This window comes from Neofelis nebulosa, chromosome 17 (genome assembly GCF_028018385.1).
Source record: "Neofelis nebulosa isolate mNeoNeb1 chromosome 17, mNeoNeb1.pri, whole genome shotgun sequence".
NCBI lineage: Eukaryota > Metazoa > Chordata > Mammalia > Carnivora > Felidae > Neofelis > Neofelis nebulosa.
The window spans coordinates 49,688,377-49,710,608 of record NC_080798.1 but is presented as its reverse complement, the minus strand read 5'-3'; the positions used below and the strand labels follow the sequence as shown (position 1 = coordinate 49,710,608).

Below are 22,232 nucleotides of genomic sequence, written 5' to 3'. Positions count from 1 at the left end.
TTTCTGCATTAATAAATATTTATAAATAGGTCCCTTTAAAAAAAAGTAAATGTAAAGTTGCCAAATGTCCTTCCTTAGGAAGAACTGTCTTTCATTCTGGAAGTATGTGTTTCCTACCTATTTGGTGTTGAAATTTTCGTTCATTTATGAAATGCTGCTGATGGTACTTAAGAAAAAATGTTTTAATGTTTATTTTTAAGACAGAGAGAGAGAGAGAAAGAGTGAGAGCGGGGTAGGGGCAGAGAGACAGGGGACAGAGTATCCAAAGCAGGCTCTGCACTGACAGCACAGAGCCCAATGCTGGGCTTGAACTCACGAACTCTGAGATCATGCCCTGAGCTAAAGTCGGATGCTTAACAGACTGAGCCACCCAGGTACCCCTAAAAAATATTTTTATTTGGCAAAATAAAATGCTAGCACTCCTGTGTAAGTCTGACTCACTTTTAATTCTGCTTAACACGTGTACTTGGCCAAAGAGCGCCAAGAATATACGGCTCGGATTATTGTAATTTTGACCCTTGTATCTGGGCACTGCCCTATCCAGAGTGGCGTTTTAAGAAGGTGTGCTCAGTGTCCCGGGCCACTTGTCTCATCTAAGAAGGTTTATTTTACATTCTCAGGAAGCAGGAGCCCTGTGGAGCCTCAGGACTTTATACCCAGCAGCCACGCCCCCGGCAGCCACGCCCCCCCCCCCCCCCCCCCACTGCCTGAACCCTAGGGAACCCTGGCCATTTCGCAAAGAACATTGAAACGTGGTCCATTCAAGAAATAATGAGCGGAGCACCTAATATTTCCAGGAGCCCATCCTAGGCACCGTAAGAAAGAGGAAATGTATCCTGCCCTATTGGGATCCATTGCACAAATGATAGAATTGCCCAAGCGTACGTTGCCCAAGCAAGAGGCAGGAAATTATAAGTGCCAACCGAGGCAGGGGGGACACATGGACAGTATGATTTTTTTTAAATTGACGGATGAGAGGCGCCTGAGTGACTCAGTCTGTTGAGCGTCTGACTTGATTTCGGTTCAGGTCGTGACCTAATGGTGTGTGGGGTTGAGCCCCGCGTTGGGTTCTGCACTGACAACGTGGAGCCTGCTTGGAATTGTCTCCCTTTCTCTCTCACGCTCGCTCTCTCTCTCTCTCTCTCTCTCTCTCTCAAAAATAAATATTTACAAAAATAAGAAAAAGTTGGCAAATGAAGAGATGATACAGTTGTTCATACAGTCGTTTTGAAGATTAAAGGACTGGGCACAGAGGAAGCATTTGTGAATACTCACCTTTGTCATCATCCTGGAAGGATGACATTTGAGAAGGAAAATGCTGGCTAGAAGGGAAAATTAGAGTTAAATCCAAGGGCGTGACAGCAGAGCAGTTTGGAAATACAGGGGAAAGATTTTAAATATAGGGAAGTCAACCATAAGCCGATTTACAGGGGGTGATACTGTGTTCGCTTTCAGGAAGTGGTGTCAGAGGGGACAGGGGACAGCAGGGCTTTGGGTTAGACCATAATGTGGGTAGTTGGGAAGATTCTCCGGAGGCAAGGAGTGGGGCCAGGGTCAGAGAGAGAGAGATGGGGAGTCTTCCGGGCCGATGCTGAGGCACATCATGGATGCTCAAACGTGTGTGGATGGATGAATGCATGGAAGCGGTGGCTGTGGATGAGAGCCGCGTGGGAGGCAAGATGTGAGGGAAGAGGCAGGGGCCACGGTGGTGCCGCGCTGAGACCATCAGCCCCGAAGAGGAAGCTGATGAGGAGCCAAGGCTCCCGGTCCCCGCAAACTCCCCCTTGCAGGTCTCCTTTTCAGGCTTTCTCTGTTTTCTGCTGCCTGCTGCTCTCTCCTTCATTGCTGTTCTGGGCATCCCAACCCTCATCACATATCTTTTGGGGCCGTCCAGTGAACAGGTGTGCCGGTCCACACCACCTCCCGGGCCACACCAGCTCTCCACACGGTGCCAGCAGCAGACGTCCACACAAAAGGCTTCAAGGGGGGATGGAAGCCAAGTGAACGTGTGTGCGTCGGATGGCAGTTCCCAAGGGCCGGCGGGAGCTCAGCCCCCCTCATGTTCCACACCAGGGAGGCATGAACGCTGCTGGGTTCTGTGCTGGCCCCGTCCCATCTGCCTTAGACGAGGAACAGCCGGCCAATCCTTACGCTGAGAGACCCTGTTATGTGCTAAGAGGGGCTTGAGGAAAAGCAGATGACAGAGTGCTAGGGTGTTGCATATCCTCAAATAGGTGTGAGCCTCTCAGGTGAAAAGGAGAAAGTGTGCACAGTCCTAGAGGGAAGGAACCAGGAGCGACTCCTGGAAAATTGGAGACAACCAGTTGGGCAGAAGGAAGATTTTCCAAGGACTGGAAGTCTCAGAAAACAGTCCAGGCTTGAGTGAGCAGAAACACGGGTTGGACACGGCCCAGGGCCGTGAGGGGATGGCCCTTTCTTCTGCTTCCGGTTTGTGTCTGCCATTCAGGGATGTGTGAAAAGCGTAGCACAGAAACATTAAATGATAATACGTGTGCTGACTCCTTCCCTGTTTGGGATGGGCGGGCAGGTCCCCAAGACCAGCATTTTGTTTTATTGAGAGGGACCGATGGGGTTGCAGTGAGTGGACATGGGGGTGCAGAGAAGGGTCAGATTACACAATTTAAGAAAGGATTTGGGGGGTGCCTGGGTGGCTCAGTCGGTTGAGCGTCCGACCTCGGCTCAGGTCACGATCTCGCGGTCCGTGAGTTCGAGCCCCGCGTCAGGCTCTGGGCTGACGGCTCAGAGCCTGGAGCCTGCTTCGGATTCTGTGTCTCCCTCTCTCTCTGCCCCTCCCCCGTTCATACTCTGTCTCTCTCCGTCTCAAAAATAAATAAATGTTAAAAAAAATTTTAAGAAAGGATTTGGGGTGCCCCAGAGAAAATAACTATCAGGAGGAAGGGAGAATCAATAGCTCGGTGACTGGGGGTGCTCCAGGGTATTTTGAGGGTAGAACAGAACTAGAAGGGACGAGTTTATTATGTGACATTTGTATTGGATATTTAGGGAATTTCATTGTACAATATGCTACGAAATCCACTCTTCTTTGACCTCAAGAGGTCATTCGAGATCCTTTTTTATAATTTTTTAATGTTTATTTTTAAGAGAGAGCAAGTGGGGGAGGGGCAGGGAGAGAGGGAGACAGAGGATATGAAGCAGGCTCTGCACACTCAGCACAGAGCCCAATGGGGGGCTCAAACTCACAAACCGTGAAATCATGACCTGAGCCGAAGTCAGACGCTCAACCAACTGAACCACCCAGGTGCCCCAAGATCCTTTTCTAAGAATTCAAGGGGTGCCTGGGTGGCTCAGTCGGTTAGGCATCTGACTCCTGATTTTGGCTCAGGTCATGATGTCACAGTTCATGAGTTCAAGCCCCGCATCGGCTCTGTGCTGACCGTGCAGAGCCTGCTTGGGATCCGCTCTCTCTCCCTCTTTCTCTGCCCCACCACTGCGCGTGCTCTCTCTAAATAAATAAGTAAATAAACTTTAAAAACATTGAAGGAAGGAAGGAAAGCAAAGAAAGGAAGGGAGAAATAAAGAGAAAAGAAAAGAAAAGAAAAGAAAAGAAAAGAAAAGAAAAGAAAAGAAAAGAAAAGAAAAGAAAAGAAAAGAAAAGAATTCAGGTATCAGTACGGTGACCCAGACCAAAAACACTGACACATCCACCCCAAGACAGGACCACAGAAGTCTACTTTTACTTGGGTTGATATGGGTTTCCCCAGAGAATGCCAGCTTCGCCGTCACCCCCAGTTTCTCTTGGTTCGTTTGGAAGCAAAAACGTAAGAATTGTGCCAATAGAAACTCCAGAGGGCTGCTTCGGCTCCTCAGTCCTTGCCAAGTACCCTGCTTCCGGGGTCCCCACCACGGTCACCAGCACCACAGTATGCTTTAGTCACGGGGCATCTGAGGGCAGGCCTCCCAGTGGCATTGCTCTCCCCACCTCTCTCCTGCCCTCCCCAGCCTCCTCACCACCACCCCATGACGTCAGGGCCAGCTGCAGCCATGTGACTTTCCTGGTACATTCCACAATTCCATTTCCTTCTGACTTGGCTTCTCTGCGACTTCGATTTCACCTTGAGCCCATCTGGGCACCTCTCTGCCAGTTCTGCCCCATGTACAGCTGCTGACCCACACATGGGAGCTCCTAGAGGGACCGTCTTCTTCTCTGGGCTGCATTTCTTATGGGCATGTGGACCTAGCTGCCCCAGCCTGTGACCCACGGGCTCTGCAATTCCTGGGAAGGGAGGGAGGTGCGGTGGTCACTGGAACGGCACAGTGAGCCTACCAGGGGCCCAGGGTGCCACCCTGTGCCTCCCTCTGCCTGACACCTGCCAGGGACCTAGAGAGAGAGAGAGGCTGGCAGGGACTCCCTTGCCCACAGCATACCCACTGAGGGCTCTAACTTCCTACAGCCTCTCTGCCAGCTTTTTTTCTCTCCCATACCTTTCTGCCTCTTGTTCTTACAGAAATTATTTTTTAAAAGGAGGAGAAAAGTGAGGAGAACAACACAAGTAGCGTCTACCTATTTTCAGATGCATTCAGTGTCCTTGATTTCCGCCCACCCTGCCCCAGCAAGAGGCTCTCGTCGCTGTGGGCTGCCTCGCCTTGGGCTGGCTCCTTGCTCCCTTCCCCCCACTCTCACCCCAGCACCATAGATAACCACCTGTATCTTCTCTCCCCAGGGCTCCATGGAGAATGGGACTGTGACCTCTGTGAACACTCAGAAGACAGACCCTTTGATGGAGCCAAAGTTCAAAGTGGTGGACTGGGACAAGGTAGCTGGCAGAGGGCAGGGCTGGGAGATGATCGGGGGCTCCTGGGGCCAAGGCGGGAGTGTGTGGAGCCAGAGGCTGTGCGTGTTTGTGACATCCTCCCAGGAGCGTTGAGATGGGGAAGCAGACATTCATAGCGCGAAAGCAAACCGGAGCCGAGGTGGTGGGTGTGGGGAAACTGCGCACACAGGGGTTCTTCGGACCAAACACCCCAGAGGGTGGTCTCCCACAGAGCCTGGGGCTGAGAAGAACACAATGACAAGTTCAGAAGGTCCAGACAAACCCAGCTTGACCAGCCTGCAGGGCAGAGCTGCCCCCAGGCGCTAATAATCACTCTCAGGGGTCACCGGCCCATACAGGGGAGGGGTGGGGGGAGGGGGGAGCCTTGAGGCCCCGGGGGAGACAGCTGGCACTATTTACAACATCCATCTGTGGCACCTGACCTCTCCTGCTGTGATGAAGCGGGTCACACATGCTGGTTTGAGGAATCCTGGATGAGCTGACGGGTCACAGTGGAAGTGAGGTCGTTCAGTGGAACAGGGGTAGAAGCTGTATCACCTGGGAGATCTGGGGGGAACCAGACTTGAGCGCCATTTCCCTCCAACCTGGGTTGTGGAACTGTCCCAAGCCTGGAATAGACACCACCGTGCACATCCATGAATGTCCCCTACCTGTGCTGGACACCAGGGTCAGGAGACAACAGGACAGGCCTCCGCCCCCAAGGAGCGCACAACCTGCTGGGGAGGACAGAGCATCCCGGCCAACAGTTATTACAACTTGGAGAGATGTGAGAAGCACACCCAGAGAACATAGGTGGCCAGAGGTGGGGAGGATCCACAAAGCTGCTTGTTTCCTGGGCCCCTTTCAGGAAGGACCCCGGGAACCCGGAGACAGCATCTGTCACATGGGAACTGCCACTGCCTCTGGGGGAGCCCCTCAGCCCATGGCAAAGATGCCCCTTGGGTGTCTTCTCTGGAAGTTTTGGGGGCTTGGACTTGTTCTGCACATGGGTAGGACGGATGGGGAGACAGCCAGCTTGAATGGGACAGGGACCCCGGAAGCTGTGGCGTCAGGGCCTCATCCTGGAAAAACAGGAGCAGCTGAAGTGGGGGGAAGGGTGTGGAGATGAGGGCAGGCCCAGAGAGTGAGCTGCGGATGTCCAGCTCAGGGCTCAGCGGCTGGGTGGTCTGGAAAGGAGCAGCGAAGAGGGATGCTTAGGGCCCGTGAGCTTGGCCTGGAGGGTTGAGTGTAGGAAAGGCAATAGAGAGCCAACCAGGACTGGATGGACGTCGGCAGCCCTGTGGCACGGCGGCAAGAGAGAATCAGAGAGAATGATCCTGGAAGGGAGGGGACTGCCAAGGGAGGCTGGCTGGGGACAAGGGGATTCTTTTTTTTTTTTTTTTTTAAGTTTATTTATTTATTTGAAGAGAAGAGCACGCGAGCGAGCCGGGGATGGGCAGAGAGGAAGAGTCACCCCCCCCCCCCCCCCGCCCCACCAAGCAGGCTCCACACTGTCAGCAAAGAGCCCAATGCAAGTTCAAACTCACGAACCGAACCATGAACACAAAACCCAAGCCAAAGTCTGACGCTTAACAGACTGGGCCACCCCGGCACCCCAGGGGACAAGGGGATCTTGCGTTGCCAGCCCCGCCCTGGGGCAGGGTCCTCTCAGTCTCCCCAGGCTGCAGGTTCAAGGCTGACTCCAGCCGTGTCACTGTATGTGGCAGGGGGAGGGGAAATCAAGTCCTGTTCCTCCATGTGCCCCGTGCCCCGCTCCCCACCAGCCCCGCTCCCCACCAGAGTGGAAGAGAGGCCTCCCTCCTCCTCCCCTCCCAGGGCCTGCTCCTGGCTCCTGGCAGCAGCCTGACTCACCTTCCCTGCCCCTCTGTCATTCTTTCACACACTTTCTCTCTTCCTCCTCCCCCCTCCTCCTGTGTCTCCGGCTGAGAGAGGGCTTGCAGACCTGCCCTGGGAAGGGGCCCCCAGCCCCACTGGGAGGGGTGGGGCTCAGCCTGGAGAGCTGGGCTTCCCAGGGAGAGTGAACAGTGCCTGGCTTGCTCTTTCTTATTTTTTTTTTAAGTTTATTTATTTATTTTGAGAGAGAGAGAAAGAAAGAGAGAATGTGAGCTGAGGAGGGGCAGAGAGAGAGAGGGAGAGAGAATCCCAAGCAGGCTCAGCGTTGTCACTGCAGAGACTCGCATGGGGCTTAATCTCACAAACCAGGTCGGATCATGACCTGAGCTGACATCAAGAGTCAGATGCTCAGCTGACTGAACCAGGTGCCCGCTTTTCCTTATTTTTGCATTCGTCTACCACAGGTTCAATCCCAGTCCCTTTGGGGGAGTGGAGAGGCTTGGCGAGCCCTTAAGCCCCTGGTCTGATTTAGACCCTACACCTGTTTCTGCCCCAGGCCAGGGGCTTGGGGGCGTCCATTGGGTCTGGACCTTGAGGAGCTGAGGAGAGAGGCCAACAGGGCAGTAGCTTTGACTCAGCCAGGGTCCCGGGCCTGGCGTGGACTTGGACACCGCTCTTAGGGCAGGACTTGCCAAAGTTAACCCTTCATGTTTTGCGTTCAAGGGAGCCCCTCTGGGGGGCTGCTAAGGAAGGGCCTGGAAGCTGGAGGACAGAGTGGGCTGTTCTGGAAAGAGTGAGGGGAAACTGAGGTGGGGGTACCTGGGCAAAGGGCGGAAGGTTCTGAAAGGGCCAGGAAGCAAGCCCAGGGTGCCTCGCCCTGCCTACAGGTGCAATATTGGCTGACTTTCAGGCTCTGCATGGGATTTTACTGGAACAATTTCTAAATCATTCACTGGATCACTCAGTCATGCCCAGCTTCCTTGTGGGATGAGAAACCACACTGTAGCTCCTCAACCTACACTAGCCTCTGCATGTCTCTCCCCGTGTTCTGGACCCCAGCCAGCCTGGAGCTTGTCTCCGTATAGGTGGCCGGAGCCGCCCACTGCTCCTGGCTTCTAGATGCACCTGTCCTATTTGTTCCACTGCCTCTTTTCACCGCTCGACTGTGTCCATTTCAGTCTCTCTGCACCCCCAGCCTCCTCCACCCTCCCCACTTTGGGGGCCAGCCTCCCAAGAATCAGAACTGGAGGGATTCGAGGGGTTTGCAAAAGTTCCCAGCCCAGATCCCCCCGGGGAAGCGGAGTTAGCCCTGAATTAACGCTTCTTTCATTGAGCTCTTACCAAGTGCCAGATGCCGGCTGAGCACTTTATATACATTGTCTATTGTCTGATCCAATCATTAGAACACCAGGACAAGATAAGGATTAGAATGATCCTGATTTGGAGCACCTGGGTAGCTCAGTCAGCTAAGCTCTGGCTCTTGATTTCAGCTCAGGTCATGATCTCATGGTTCGTGGGTTCGAGCCCTGTGTTGGGCTCTATGCTGACTAGACCCTGCTTGGGATTCTGTCTTTCTGACTGTCCCTCCCCTACTCATGCTGTGTCTCTCTCTGTCTTTTTTTCCTCTCTCTTTCAAAACAAATAAACTTAAAAAAAAAAAATGATCCTGGTTTTACTGAGGAAGAGCTGAGGGCTCCTGTCCCAAGTGACTCTGCTGGTTGGCTCAGTGGCCCTGCCTGTAACCACAGAGCTGTTGAGCCCCCTCCCCTGACCTGTTCCTTCCATGTGTCCTGGGCTCCTTCCACCCTGACAGCTGGCCACAAAGAAGACCCTGAGGCCTGTACTGGGGGAGGGGAGGGCAGAAGGGAGGGCGTAGGCTGAGGTATAGTCTTCCTTCCCATCTTGCCTTGAGACAGAAGTGCTCTAGCTCCACAGGCTACCAGGGGGTGAGGCCCACTCTCTTCCCCTAAGAAACCGGTAGAACCATCCATCCAGGTGTGTCACGAATCAATAAGCACTGGGAAGCTCTCTAACCCTGGGTCTATACACACGTCCCCACACACAGGACCCTCGGCATCAGGGGCTGCTCCGGGGTTCCCCTGCGCCTACAGAGATGTTGACGTTGGCTGCATGGGTTAGCTTTTCAGCACACCCGGATATGTCACTGAGAACTGGGGAGAATAGCCCCTGGATCCAGACAAGGGCCCCTTGGCCAGCCCACATCTGGGGAAGGGTCAACCTCAACACTGTGGGTGCAGGCCTGGCTCACCTCCCAGCATTCTGTCCCCTGGGCACCTTGGGTCTCCTTGGGCCTCCTGTCTCACCTTGACCCTCCCCAGGGTAGGTGTCAAGAAAGCCAGGCTGCCCAGAGCGTAGGGAAGGGTATAGAAAGGGTTAAAGAGCCCACCTGCTTTGGGATGGGGGTGGGGGCAGGGCAGGTCCCCTCTGGGTTCTTCAGCCTTGAGGATTGAGTTCCCATTGGCTTTCTGTATGACATGGCCACACCTCTCTCCCCGGGGTCTGGCCCTCACCTCCTGCTCCCCAACCACTGTCATCTCTGAACCCTCATGGGGGAAGCCAGCACTTCCCCCGGGGTATAGGGTGGAGGTGGGTGGTCCAGAACTGCCTTTGTGGGTGTGAGCTTGTCCAGCTGGGAACCCCTAGTTAGACTGTACAGGACAGGCCTCCAGCCACCCCGTAAGGCCTCCTGTGGGCCCCTCAAAGCCTCTGTGCTGACGAACTCACAGTCACGGCGGCCCCTAGCCAGCTGATAGGAGGCCTCCTGGCCCTTTGAGACCGCGGGCTCTGGAGCTGTGCTGGCTTGGGCGCACGTCCCCCTGCAGCATAAACCACTGAGCATCTGACCTCGGTCTCCTCACCTGTAAAATGGGACCATGTCAGGCTCCAGTTCTCAAAATCACAACTTATGTAGGATAACGGACATGAAGTCTGAGCCCAGGGGACCTGTGACAAGGATAAAGGAACAGTGGCCAGGATTCTTGTAGAGCTTCTAGCCCTCACTCCCCTCCCCACTGGCCACTGCTGGTTAGAAGCCCATCCCCCACCTTTCTGGCTCAGAAGCCATCCCTGGAGCTATGAGCTCAGCAGCTCTGCGGTTTGGGTGGACATTTCTTTAAACAATTGCCTTAGGTTATGGCTGCGGGAGGAGCTGCTGGCACAGAGCTGCTGTCCCCTTTCCCCACATGTGCCCTGTCCGGGGAAGAGCAGATTCCCAGTTTGCCACTCCTGAGCTGGGGTTGGCCCTCAGAAGAGTTCTGTGCCAGCAGACCCCTGTGCCGCCTGGGGGGAGGGGGATCTGGGGAGCAGAGAAGGCTCCCTTCCAACCCTGGCAGCATGCAAACCCTTCCAGGCTCCCTCTGGGCAGCAGGCTGCCCTTTCCCCCTGCAGGCCTTGCTGCAGCTGCATTCCAGACATAGCCCGGGAGAGCCCTCCCCCACCCTTGGGTCAAGGGCAGAGCCGGGTGGGGGAGGGGCGTAGGACTCTGGGCCAAATTTATCCCGATTTACATGTGTTTTCCGGGGCCCAGCCTGTAGCTCAGGATTTTTGAGTTCATTAAATGACCACCCCCCTCCCCAACAAACAGTTTCTGGATACATGCTCACCCTCACCCATGCCGTCAGTTTTAGCTGGGCACCCCTGAGTGAATGACTTGCTGTCTCTGAGCATCAGGTGCCGCATTTGAAAAAGGAGGATTTGTTATTGAGAAGGTTGCTATGGAAACCCCCAGATGCCTGGGAACTGGAAGTGTGGTCAGTGGTCTGTTCCCCCCTCCTTTCCCCACTCAGGACCAGACAAAGGCTGCAGATCTTTTTCCTTGTAGTTCCTTGTTTCGCAGAGCCCCAGGACATAGAGGTGGGGAGGGGCCAGGACCCGGGGCCAGCTTGGAAGGGAAAGGAAGAGAGCCATTTGTATGGGGGGATTAACGGTCCTCAGCCGGGGAGAAGAGGAAGTGAAATTTACTTTGAGACCCTTCCCATCTCCCTGGATTCGGAGCTCTCCTCTACATCCTCCCTTCTCAAGACCAGTTCCCAGCCAGCTGCCATGTTGGAAATGACCCAGTAAGTGAGAGGTGTTGGACGCATTAGCATCCAGCTGACACGTTCTCGGGCAGGGTTTGGGGCTGGAAGAGAATTGAGAAAAGACACCCTGTCAGTGCATGTGTATCTAACTGAAGGTTGAGCATATGGTGAATGTCCCAGCTCCTAGGAGATTGTGTGGAGGGAAGGGGGGGTGGCGGAGTCACCCCTGCCCCAGGACCAACCGGTCCCATCTCAAGAGTCACTTGTACCCTCTGGGCCACAATGCCCTGACCCATAAAATGGGGAGGAGGGCAGTGGGCCTGGATTTCTATACTTGCATGGAAGGCTCGCTTTACTTCCCCTGGAAGAGTGGCTAATGCTCCAGTAGTGGAAACCTACTGGAATAGGTGTTGGCTATTGAGGACTGAGGGGGATGTTTGCAGAGGGGAAAATGAGCCTCCTTGGGATTTTTTCAGGGCAGTGCCTCAGCCCCCAGAGTGACATGGCCCTCCCTGGCACCAAGGAGGGCTCCCTCACAGAAATGTACTGTGGGCTAGACATGGAGCCAGGTTTGAGGTCCTCCAAGGCCAGTGATCAGGTCGGAGGCAGCCTTGTGACCAACTCTAGATAGCAAGTCTTCCATTCGTACATGGCCAGTACTCACTGGCCTACCCAGGAAGGAACCAAAGTCATGTCCAAAGACCAGGTGGGCCACAGGACATCAAACAAGAGATGCCCATGTTGGGGGGGGGGGGGGGTGGTGGAGCTGAGGGAGCTGGCCCTATCTACCCCACCTGTAAACAACCAGCTCTGCACACCTGCTCTGTCCTTTTGTTCTGTTCCCTTTGCAATGGGGTATAAGATTCAGGCTAGATTCCCAGCTTGCTGCTCACCTAGACATTCTTCCTGTGTCTCAACTGAATTAAGCTTATAAATCCTATGCTGTTTTCTACTCACTTTATGAAATAAGGGCAAAATGGATCAACAGGCAAAAATTTGCCCAAACCACTGCTAGGCTGAGAGAGAGGCCTGCCTGGCCATACCCTTGTGTTATATATAGCTAGAAACGTTCATTGTCTAAGGTAGCTAAGTCTGAACTAAGTGTACAGGCATAGAGTGTTGTGTGTAACATGCAAAAACGGAACATATAAAATCCAGGGGGTTCGTTCAAGATAGATGGTGATAGGGGCACCTGGGTGGTTCAGTCGGTTGAGCGTCCGACTTCAGCTCAGGTCATGATCTCACGCTCCGTGAGTTCGAGCCCCGCATCGGGCTCTGTGCTGACAGCTCAGAGCCTGGAGCCCGCTTCAGATTCTGTGTCTCCCCCTCTTTCTACCCCTCCCCTGCTCATGCTCGGCCTCTCTCTGTCTCAAAAACAAATAAACACATTAAAAAAAAAATTTTTTTTAAAAAGATAGATGGTGATAGGTTAAATATGCATATTATCATCCTTAGAGCGTAGCTGGAGGAAAAATACAAAAACATAGCTAAAAAGCCAATAGAGATTATAATATAGCATATTTTTAAATACTTGATTAATGCAAACAAGACAAGAAAGAAAAGTGGAGAAGACAAATAGAAAACAAGGTAGTAAAGAAGGTAGTAGACCTACCCCAGCATTAAACGTAAATAGACCAAACACTCCAATTAAGAGGCAGAGATTGTCTGACTAGATAAAAAAGCAAGACCCAACTGTATGCTGTCTGCAAGAGATGCTCTTTAAATGTAAAGACTGGGGCGCCTGGGTGGCGCAGTCGGTTAAGCGTCCGACTTCAGCCAGGTCACGATCTCGCGGTCCGTGAGTTCGAGCCCCGCGTCGGGCTCTGGGCTGATGGCTCGGAGCCTGGAGCCTGTTTCCGATTCTGTGTCTCCCTCTCTCTCTGCCCCTCCCCCGTTCATGCTCTGTCTCTCTCTGTCCCAAAAATAAATAAAAAATGTTGAAAAAAAAAATTAAAAAAAAAAAAAAAAAAAAAAAGACTGGGGCGCCTGGGTGGCGCAGTCGGTTAAGCGTCCGACTTCAGCCAGGTCACGATCTCGCGGTCTGTGAGTTCGAGCCCCGCGTCGGGCTCTGGGCTGATGGCTCGGAGCCTAGAGCCTGTTTCCGATTCTGTGTCTCCCTCTGTCTCTGCCCCTCCCTCGTTCATGCTCTGTCTCTCTCTGTCCCAAAAATAAATAAAAAACGTTGGAAAAAAAAAATTAAATGTAAAGACAAATGCAAGAGGAAAGTAAAAGGGTAGGAAAAGATAGACCGTACAAACACCAAGCATAAAAAAGCCCAGTGCGACTCTATTAAAATCGGACGAAATGGGCTTTGGATAAAAGGTATCACCAGGGACCAAAATGGCCATTTCCCAATGATAAAGGAGCCAACTCATCAAAAAGATGTAACTGGGCAACCCTGGGCAAGTTACCCACCTTCGTTTCCCATCTGCAAAATAACAATAATAATAGTAGCTACCTAGTTAGGGGTACGGCAAGGGTCAAATGATTTAATTCACGTAAGATGTTTAGAACCGTGCTTGGTACATGATGAATATGCAGATGACAAATGCCCTGTGAATGTTAGTTCTAAGGTTATTGCAATTGGGACAAAGCCTCAAGCTCTCACCATGACCCCGGCTTAGCTTCCTCTGAGGTGGGGCTCTGAAGGTGCTGCAAGATAAGGTGTAAACAAAGGCCACTAGCTGGTTCCTCCAGTTCTTTTTCCTGGTGGCGATGGTGCTGTGTATGTGCGTGTGTAGAGACCTAAGGCAGAGGAATGGAAGGAATGAGACAGTGTGTACCTAATGAATCTATCTGCTGCTAGAACCAAGGGAGAAAGTCAAGGAGACTTGTGGACTGGGGCCAGGAAGGGAGCTGGGGCCAGGTGAGGTTTGGGTGATCGCCAGGTATAACGTGCTGGATGGATGGCTCCAGGCTGACATGAGTCATCTTCTAGCCTGAGAAGCAGGAAGACAGCCACCACCTGGGAATCACCAAGTTCACGTGGCAGGAACCACAAAGATTCGGGGCCTTTCCTCCCTGGTCACAGGCACAGAAAGAATGCGCAGTGAATTCCCTGTTGGCCCTGAGGCCCCTAAACCCTGCTCCAAGGCTGTGATAATGGGGCTAGTTTCGCCTCTGGCAGGGCTGGGATCTACTGAAGCCACACCAGCTTTGGCACGGAGGCCTGTGCAAGGATGACGTTCCAGCCAGGGACGCGGGAAAGCGGGTCTCTGAACCACTGTTGACTCCTTGTCCCAGGCGCGAGTGCTCTTCCTCCACGTACACACTCTTACTTTCCTGACACTGCCTAACTCCCTTATTTTGGACATTTATTGACACCCACCATGCACTGAACGCATCTGACCCCCTCTCCTATTGTGGGTGGAAGGTCAGGGCACACCCAGCCTTACAGATGCCAGAGCCTAGGAGCTCCAAGAGGTAAAGGCACTTGCCCATGGCTGATACATGGCTGGCTTTGAAAGTGGTCTCTCACTACAAGTTCATTGTTCTTTACCGGTTGTGGTTTACTGATTTGCGCCCAGATTAATCTTCTTCAATATGCGGACTCCTCAGAAACCTTCAAGGGCTTTGCGTTTCCTAGAGCTGCAGCTTCCGGGCTTTTTTAATCTTGCATCCCTATGAGTAAAACATTTAGAGCACCTTGTCCATTACATGTCTATTTTAATTATCTCTAAATTATTTGCATGTGCTAATGTACTCTTGTATTAGAAAATATCCATACATGGTTTAAAGATGAGATAAATGTGTCACAAACAGAAAGAGTCTCTAAAATTTTCTCCCTGCATCTGTGGACCAGCCTTGAGTACCCCTAGGGGATGCATACACCCCCCACCCTGGAGACAGTTGGCCTGGAGGATAAAGTACCAACTCCTGGGCCTGGTACTGGGTGTTCTGTCATCTAAGACCATCAACAGATTTCTTCCTACTGCCCTGCAGACTAGTGTCAAAATAACAGATAGGCCACAGTCTCAACTCCATAGAGTTGACCTCCATAGGTCATAATCTCAACTCCATATCTCCTCCTGCACCCTTCCCCTCTTCTTTCCAAGTCTTCCATGCTTTGTGGGCTCTAACCCAAACCCTAGGTTTTCTGCAAGGCCTTTCTCCTACCCTGGACCCAGGCGTTGGTGCCAATCATTCTGCCTTCTAATCTCAGTCTGCTTGCATCACCACTAAACTATCTCACCTGGTGTGTTTGTTGTTGTTGTTGTTATTGTTTTTTAGAAAGTTTTACATTTATTTATTCTTGAGATACAGAGAGAGGCAGATCCCAAGTGGGGGAGGGGCAGAGAGAGAAGGAGACAGAGAATCCGAAGCAGGCTCCAGGCTCCGAGCAAGCGGTCAGCACAGAGCCTGATGTGGGGCTCGAACCCACAAACCGTGAGATCATGACCTGAACCAAAGTCAGACGTTTAACTGACTGAGCCACCCAGGCGCCCCTCCCCTGGCGTGTTTTAGCTTGCTGAACACTTTATGCAGGTATCATTACTTCCATCTCATAGCTGGGAAAACTGAGGCTCAGAGAAGTCAAGTAATTTGCCTAAGGTCACACAGTAAGTGATGGAGGCAGGAATTGCACCTAGGCCTGACTCTACAGTCAACCCCAATTAAGCAGTAAGCTATATAAAGCAAAGATGGTCTCTTACATTTCCATTTCTTTTTCCCAGCTGCTTGCATAAAAATATACACATATATGAAATATCAAGCAAATTATTGAATGAATAATTGTTTGAATGGGTGAATGAATGAATCATCCAGACCAATATCAAGAAGAAAGCCCATGGTAAAAGGGAAAAGGCCTATTTTATTGCTACTACAGTTTTTTTTTTTAATCTTTAAATGTTTATTTTTGAGAGAGAGAGATTGCTACTACAGTTTCTTTTTTAATTTTTAAATGTTTATTTTTGAGAGAGAGAGAGAGAGAGAGAGAGAGAGAGAGAGAACGAGTGGGGGAGGGGCAGAAAGAGAGGGAGACACAGAATCCAAAGTAGGCTCCAGGCTCTGAGCTATAAGCACAGATCCCGACATGAGGCTCAAATTCACAAACCACGAGATCACGACCTGAGCTGAAGTCGGACGCTTAACCGAGTGAGCCACCCTGGTGCCCCACTAATATAGTTTTTTTGCTTTTTATTGTTTTTGTTTTCATTTTTGCAGGGACCAAATAATTTATTTTCTCTAGCTAACTTCATAAAATTGCAGACTTAATATGCCTATCATAGACTTTTTTTCCCATTCGTATCTAAAGTAAGTCCATGCCCACGACCTGGCCATGGGTTTGAGGGACTAAAGCTAGATGTGGAAGGCAAGTCATGCATCATTTGCTACAATGTCACATCAAGTGTTCATGCTCAAAATGTGCAAAGAAATAAAAATTACAGCAGAGAAGGGCAAAGATGTACAGAAAGCTTAGGGTCTCTCTCCTACCAAAATCTCATCGCAACTTCCGGCTTCAGCACTGCTGTGCTATCAGAAAAGACCTGTGTCGGCTGCCAGCCATGAGCTTCAAAACGGTCTCCAACAGGGGCGCCTGGGTGGCGCAGTCGGTTAAGCGTCCGACTTCAGCCAGGTCACGATCTCGCGGTCCGTGAGTTCGAGCCCCGCGTCAGGCTCTGGGCTGATGGCTCGGAGCCTGGAGCCTGTTTCCGATTCTGTGTCTCCCTCTCTCTCTCTGCCCCTCCCCCGTTCATGCTCTGTCTCTCTCTGTCCCAAAAATAAATAAAAAACGTTGAAAAAAAAAAAAAATTAAAAAAAAAAAAAAAACGGTCTCCAACAGCCTTCACTCTGTGTGAGGTTTACTGGGTTGCTGACCATAAAGGCTCCACGCCACTCTTGTCCCAATCGGATACAGAGCTCCAAAGTTAACACTGGAGAATTCCAACAGCACATCACCTCCAATTCATCAACATGCAGGCCTGGATTCTAAACATGCCTATACGATGCAGACGTGGACCCTCACAGCTGTGTCCTCAGATTGATGCTGCACCTTTTGCCCCACCTTCAGCCGAGAGAGCAGGCCTGTTGTCTGAGGCTTCTGTACCTAAAGAGTCCTGGGCGAGACTTCAGTCTTCGGGTGTGGTTGAATCCGGGTGCTCGGGTGTCATGACCCAGATTCAGTGTCTCTAGCTCCTAGGTTGGCCATCCTCTGTGTTGACCAAGTCTGCTAGCAACTCCAGGGTCGTGCTGTGCCAGCTTAGCAACCCCAGCAGGAAGAAAGGGTGTCTGACAGCTCATTGCACCGGCTTAGGTCATGGACCTGTCCTGGGTCCCGTTTCTGTGACTGGAAGGCTGAGATGAGTGTCTTGGTCAGTTCTAGGATCATTGAAGTGGAGGGGTGGGTACAGATCATGTGAGCTTAGGTGGGGGATGGAGATTGGGATATTGTACCAGAAAATGGGAGAGTGAATGTGCACAGGTGTGAATATCAAGTCCACTTGACTTTGTCTCTTGCAGGATTTGGTAGACTGGCGGAAGCCCCTGCTGTGGCAGGTAGGCCACTTGGGAGAGAAGTATGACGAGTGGGTCCACCAGCCAGTGACCAGGCCCATCCGCCTCTTCCACTCCGACCTCATCGAGGCCCTCTCCAAGACTGCCTGGTGAGCCCTGCTCTGGGCCCATGGTGGGGCTGTCCTTCTCTCCTGCTGCCGCCAGTCGGATACAGAAGGGGAAGGGACAGTTGGGCCCCTCTCCAGAGCCCGGAGCTGTAGTGTAAACTCTTGGGGATAGTGGAACATGCCATAGATACAATCCATTCCTATGCATGGTTTATCCATTGAGTGAGTGGCAACCTAACATGTAGCCAGAAGCCACTTTAAATGTCACCTCATTCTTTTTTTTTTAAGTTTATGTATTTATTTTAAGAGAGAGCATGAGTGGAGGAGGGGCATAGCGAGGGGGAGAGAGAATCCCAAGCAGGCTTCATGCTAAGCCCAACACCACGATTGATCCCACAACCATGAGATCATGACCTGAGCTGAAATTGAGTCAGATGCTTAACCAACTGAGCCACCCAGGCTCAATAGAACAGCCACCCCTGTTCTATTCCAGACTCTTAGGAGGGTTTTCCAGCCTGGAAAGCCCATGGGAACAATTTTGCCTGCAATTGGCTTCTTTGCCACAAGAGGTCGGCATCAATCCAGCGGCACAGAGTCTAGCCACAGGGATGCAATTCTTTTCTGCCAGTAACTCACTTCAGAGACAGAAGGAGATAGACTTACAGCCTCTCTCTTCTTTTCTTCTCCCCATCCCCAAAGCAGTGTCCCTTTGGCTCTATGTCTCCATATGCTTTCCGCACATGCTTTGGTATCATTTACTCCTTCCTCTAGTTGAGCGATGCGTCTCTGGGGAAGCTGAACCCTGTCGAGCCCCTGTGCATGTATTTTTCTCACCCTGAGGATCCTCCTGCAGGTACTCTGTCCCCCTCATCTGGACACCCCTGGTGCTGTACCTCAGCTGGTCCTACTACCGAACCTTTGCCCAGGGCAACGTTCGACTCTTTGCTTCCTTCTCCACAGGTAATGTTGGTTCCTTCCTGATTTGCTCCCCTGGGTCCTGGAGGCAGGAAATTTCAGTGGTGTCTCTGGTCCTGAGTTTTGAAGAACACAGAACCCCAAACCACCTCACAAACGTTTGTAAATGAGACCTATCTGTAGCAATAGACAAAGAAAACTGTCAGGCTCCCCCGAACGCAGCCCCACATGGATAAAAACAACAACAACAACAACAACAACAACAACAACAACACGTGAGCAGAAACTAAACGAAATTATTTCATCAGGAGACATAACAATGAAGGAGAGGGCTTCTTGCTGAGTGTAATACTAGAAAACGTATGACTTGGGACTGTCAAAGAAACCAAAATGAAATCATTTCACTAGATGCACAGCTGAGAGCTTAACTCAAAGTGGCCCACTGAACACAGCACAGATTAGAACCTGGGAGAGAAAGATCTGGAAGTGTCCTATGGTGTCTCCTGAGCAAAAGCTCATGCAACAGAACCCCTGACTTGGAGTACGAACCCCACTAACCACTATTAGGCACTTACCACGTGTCAGGTTCCAGGGACCACCTCACTTAACCCTCCCAGCATCCCCATGAGAAAGGTACTATCATCATGCCCTTTTAGAGACAAGGACATAATGCCTCAGAAAAGTCAAGTGAGGATTCAGGGTCACATGGCTAGAATGTGAATGTCGGGTGCCCCCCAGCTTTGAGGATCAGGGGACAGAGGGAAGGGCCGATGTGGGGCAACTCCCAAAGAGCCTATGTGACTGAGTCTCTAAGGTTTGGGGGTGGCCACTTCTGCCCGCTGCCTCCCAAGCTTACCGCCTACCTGTGCCCCCGGAAACATACCACCTGCACAGATGGTCCCGTGTCCTGGCACAGCCTGCCTCAGGCAGGTGCTAGCCCCTGGTGGGTGGCTTGGACCCAGGCAAGGTTAGGGGACAGGCAGGGGAGGGGTGCCGGGAGCGGGTGAGGCGGGCTTTCCTCTCCTGATCGCACGTCTCCCATTCCTGACTGTGTGCCTTCAGAGCCTCCCTCTCTCTGCCGGACGCAGGCTCCTTCTCCCCACGCTCCAATGTCTCTTCCCAGCCCACCTTTGCGGGGTGGGGGACAAGTTGAGGGCCTGAATGGCTTAGGTGAGAGGGGCCCTGGCCACAGCGATGGGAGCCTCTGTTTTCCCACCTGGCCCAGGTTGGGATGGGGGACGAACAAGTGCAGGAAGTCCCCCTGAGCCCCAAACTGCTCCCGGTCACCAAGGGTTAATATGCACGCCCCCACATGCCAAGGTTACCCTTTTCTGCCCACGCTGAATAGCTCAGGCACAGCACAAGGCTTGTTGCTCAGAAGGCCCGCTCCTGAATCGCCCACTGTCCACCCGGCGCTCCCCTAACAATCACCAACAGTGGCTGGGCCGCCGGGGCTGGCAGCCGGAGGGAGAAGGGGATGCCAGAGCTTTGGCCCGGGTCCCTCTGCAGGAGCCCTCCAGAGATGCCACTCGGTACCAGCTCCGGCCGGATGGGCCGACAGGGGTGATGCTGGGGTGAGGGGGCGGGCAGAGACTTGACCTATAGGAGGGGACTCTTCTGCGTGGCAGGGAGGGTGACCTGGAGGCTTGGCCTGAACGCAGACCTCTGCAGAGCACTGAAATGCACTAATAGAGGCCCAGTGTAGAGTCTGTGACCGTGATGCCAGTGATGATGGCATGAGAGAGATGTGTCCACATCCCTCCCTCCTCCCCAAGCTCGTCAGGCAAGGCATGGGCGCCAGCAGAGAAACTAAGAGCCAGCGAAGTGAGGCAGGGGGGTGCTCAGCAGGGTCCTGGTGCAGCTGGTAGACAGAGGGCGCTGGAATAGAGGCAGAGGACTCGGGAGGCCGAGAGGCAGTGGAAGCTGAACGGAGACACCAGTGCGATGCTGAGATGCCTAGATGCGTGAATGAGAATGCTCTGAAAGGCAGAGGGGTTCTGGAAACTTAGGATGGCCCCTAGAGCAGTTCCTGGGAGCAGATGAGAGGGAATGCTGAGCCAGAACCATTGCCCAGCGGCACCCCAGGTGGCGCTGCAGGCCTCCAACGGGCTCTGTTGTGGGAGTCTGAGCCAAGGTCAAGACCAAAGTCTGTGGCCACAGAATGTTCCTGTGTGTCCAGTCCTCTCCCTGCTGATGGGAAAGCTGAGCACCAAGGTGGGGCTCCTGCACTCTGGGCAGGGGGAGGCGGGGGGCTGGGGAACTTCTTCAACCAGGGACCCTCCAGAACTCTACAAGGAGAATCAAGAGAAGATGGGCACAGTAGGACCACAAGTTAGAACTTAGATGTATTTTGCCTCATATTTAAATGTGAATGGTCCCATTTAAAAATTATAGTAGCTAAATAAATAAATAAATATTATAGTAGCTACTTATTATATATGAGGAGCATTATATTATCAGTATTACTATCTGAAAATATGTTATTCTTACTGTGTATTATCTATACTTATCATATAATTAGGTGGTCTATTCCCTCCATCGTAACAACAGCCTTTCACAATGCGTAGGATATTTTACTGTTGAGAAAACACCGAGGTAGGTGGTACAGAGCTAGGATTTGAACCCACGTCTGCAAAGCCAAAGGCCAAAACCAGCGTGTTTTGAAGGACCCCAAAGGTGTCAGGACCTCCCTAGAAGCAGGGTTCCTCGCCTACCAGAGCAGCTCAGCCAAGGTCAGGTGGCCACTCGCACAGAGCTGTTGGGGAAGCATCTTGTACCAGATGTGGACGTGGCCTAGGTTGATGTCCGGATGAATTGCCACCCACTGAGCCCACCACAGTGGGACAGTAACCTGCAGAGCTGCAGGTCAGGAACTGTAGAGAGGAGGAAGCCAGCCTCCTCTCAGTGCCAGTTCTTAGGGATCTGGCTCTAAATTACCACTCTGTGGCTGGTAGGCCCTGTGTGGGGAGGGGTTTTAGAAAGCCACTGCTCCCTCCCCACTGAGCCAACAGTCATCACTACGGTCCCATTTGAGAAGCTTTCAAGCCAAGGTCATGATTATTGCCCACCCTTCCCCCCACCCTCAGATCAGCCTGGTACAAAAGGTCAGGTTCACCTTGGTCTTTCATTGTTTTGTCAGAATGGGGCTGGGCCTAGATTCTGTTCCAAACAGCTAAAAGCTCACCTCCTCCTCCCTGCCTTCCTGGGCTTTCTTCCTTCCTCAGCAGCCACCTGTGGCCATCCACACTTCCTTCAACAGAACCCGAAGCTGCCTTCCTCTAGGCCCAGTTCCACCCTTAGAATGACACAGATCAGACCTCACCTGGGTACAGCCCTTCGGAGGGGCTTGCTTCCAACCACCCATCTCTCAAGTATCCAAGCACCTGCTGTGTGAAGCCCTGGAGATATCAAATGAAAGGCCTCCCTTGCCATAAAATGGGACCAATGATAAAACCCGCAAGCCAGAGTGCAGCATGGTAGCTGTGATAGGATATGAAGGGTGGGGCAGGAGCTTCAAAACCAGCCCCAGTGGGGATGAGGGGCGTCTGCGGAGGCTTTTCGCAGGAGACACATGGGCTGAATCTCCGAGGATAAGGGAGCAGGGAGGGAATCCCAGTAAAGAAAATATGAACAAAATTAGGGATAAGATGGGGAGGTGGGAGGATGTGGTACATCTAAGGAGCCACACATGCTTTGGTTTGGTCCCACTACCAGGCAACATGGAACCGAGGCGGGGTGTGGCTGGCTGGGCGGGTCTCAAGGGACTCTGCGTGCCTCGTTGGGTGTTTGCACTTTACCTAAAGGTAACGAGGCGCCGTGGAAGGGTTGGAACATGCACGGAGGCAGGGGACTGGGATGGGAGGCAGATGCCATCACCGGGCAAGAAGTAATAAGGTAGTAGGGGATTAAGAGCAAAGAATCAACCAGAGAGAGATTTTTTTTTTAATTGAGATGAGATTCACATAACAAAATTAACCATTTCACAGCGAGCAATTCAGTGCCATTTAGTACATCCACGACATTGTGCAACTGCCACCTCTGTCTAGTTCCAGAACATTCTCATCACCCCA

The 22,232-nt window shown here is 52.2% G+C and overlaps 1 protein-coding gene and 1 long non-coding RNA gene across 3 annotated transcripts in view; one reads left to right on the top strand and one right to left on the bottom strand.

Moving 5' to 3' along the window:
- Positions 1 to 22,232, top strand: part of FA2H (fatty acid 2-hydroxylase) — a 54,895-nt gene that overhangs the window by 22,439 nt on the left and 10,224 nt on the right. Inside the window, exons 2-4 of the mRNA XM_058706737.1 lie at positions 4,704 to 4,796; positions 17,147 to 17,289; positions 18,101 to 18,207. Coding sequence (XP_058562720.1) covers positions 4,704 to 4,796; positions 17,147 to 17,289; positions 18,101 to 18,207 — 343 coding nt within the window. The remainder of the gene's footprint in view (positions 1 to 4,703; positions 4,797 to 17,146; positions 17,290 to 18,100; positions 18,208 to 22,232) is intronic.
- Positions 3,694 to 21,225, bottom strand: LOC131499047 (uncharacterized). Of its 2 annotated transcripts, none has more exons than XR_009255710.1 (7): positions 20,877 to 21,225; positions 14,187 to 14,308; positions 13,296 to 13,432; positions 9,527 to 9,611; positions 5,237 to 5,422; positions 4,685 to 5,034; positions 3,694 to 4,255 (listed from the first exon to the last, which is right to left on the bottom strand). It is a non-coding gene; the product is annotated as an uncharacterized LOC131499047 (long non-coding RNA). The 2 variants fall into 2 exon arrangements; XR_009255709.1 differs by having other exon boundaries at positions 5,237 to 5,351.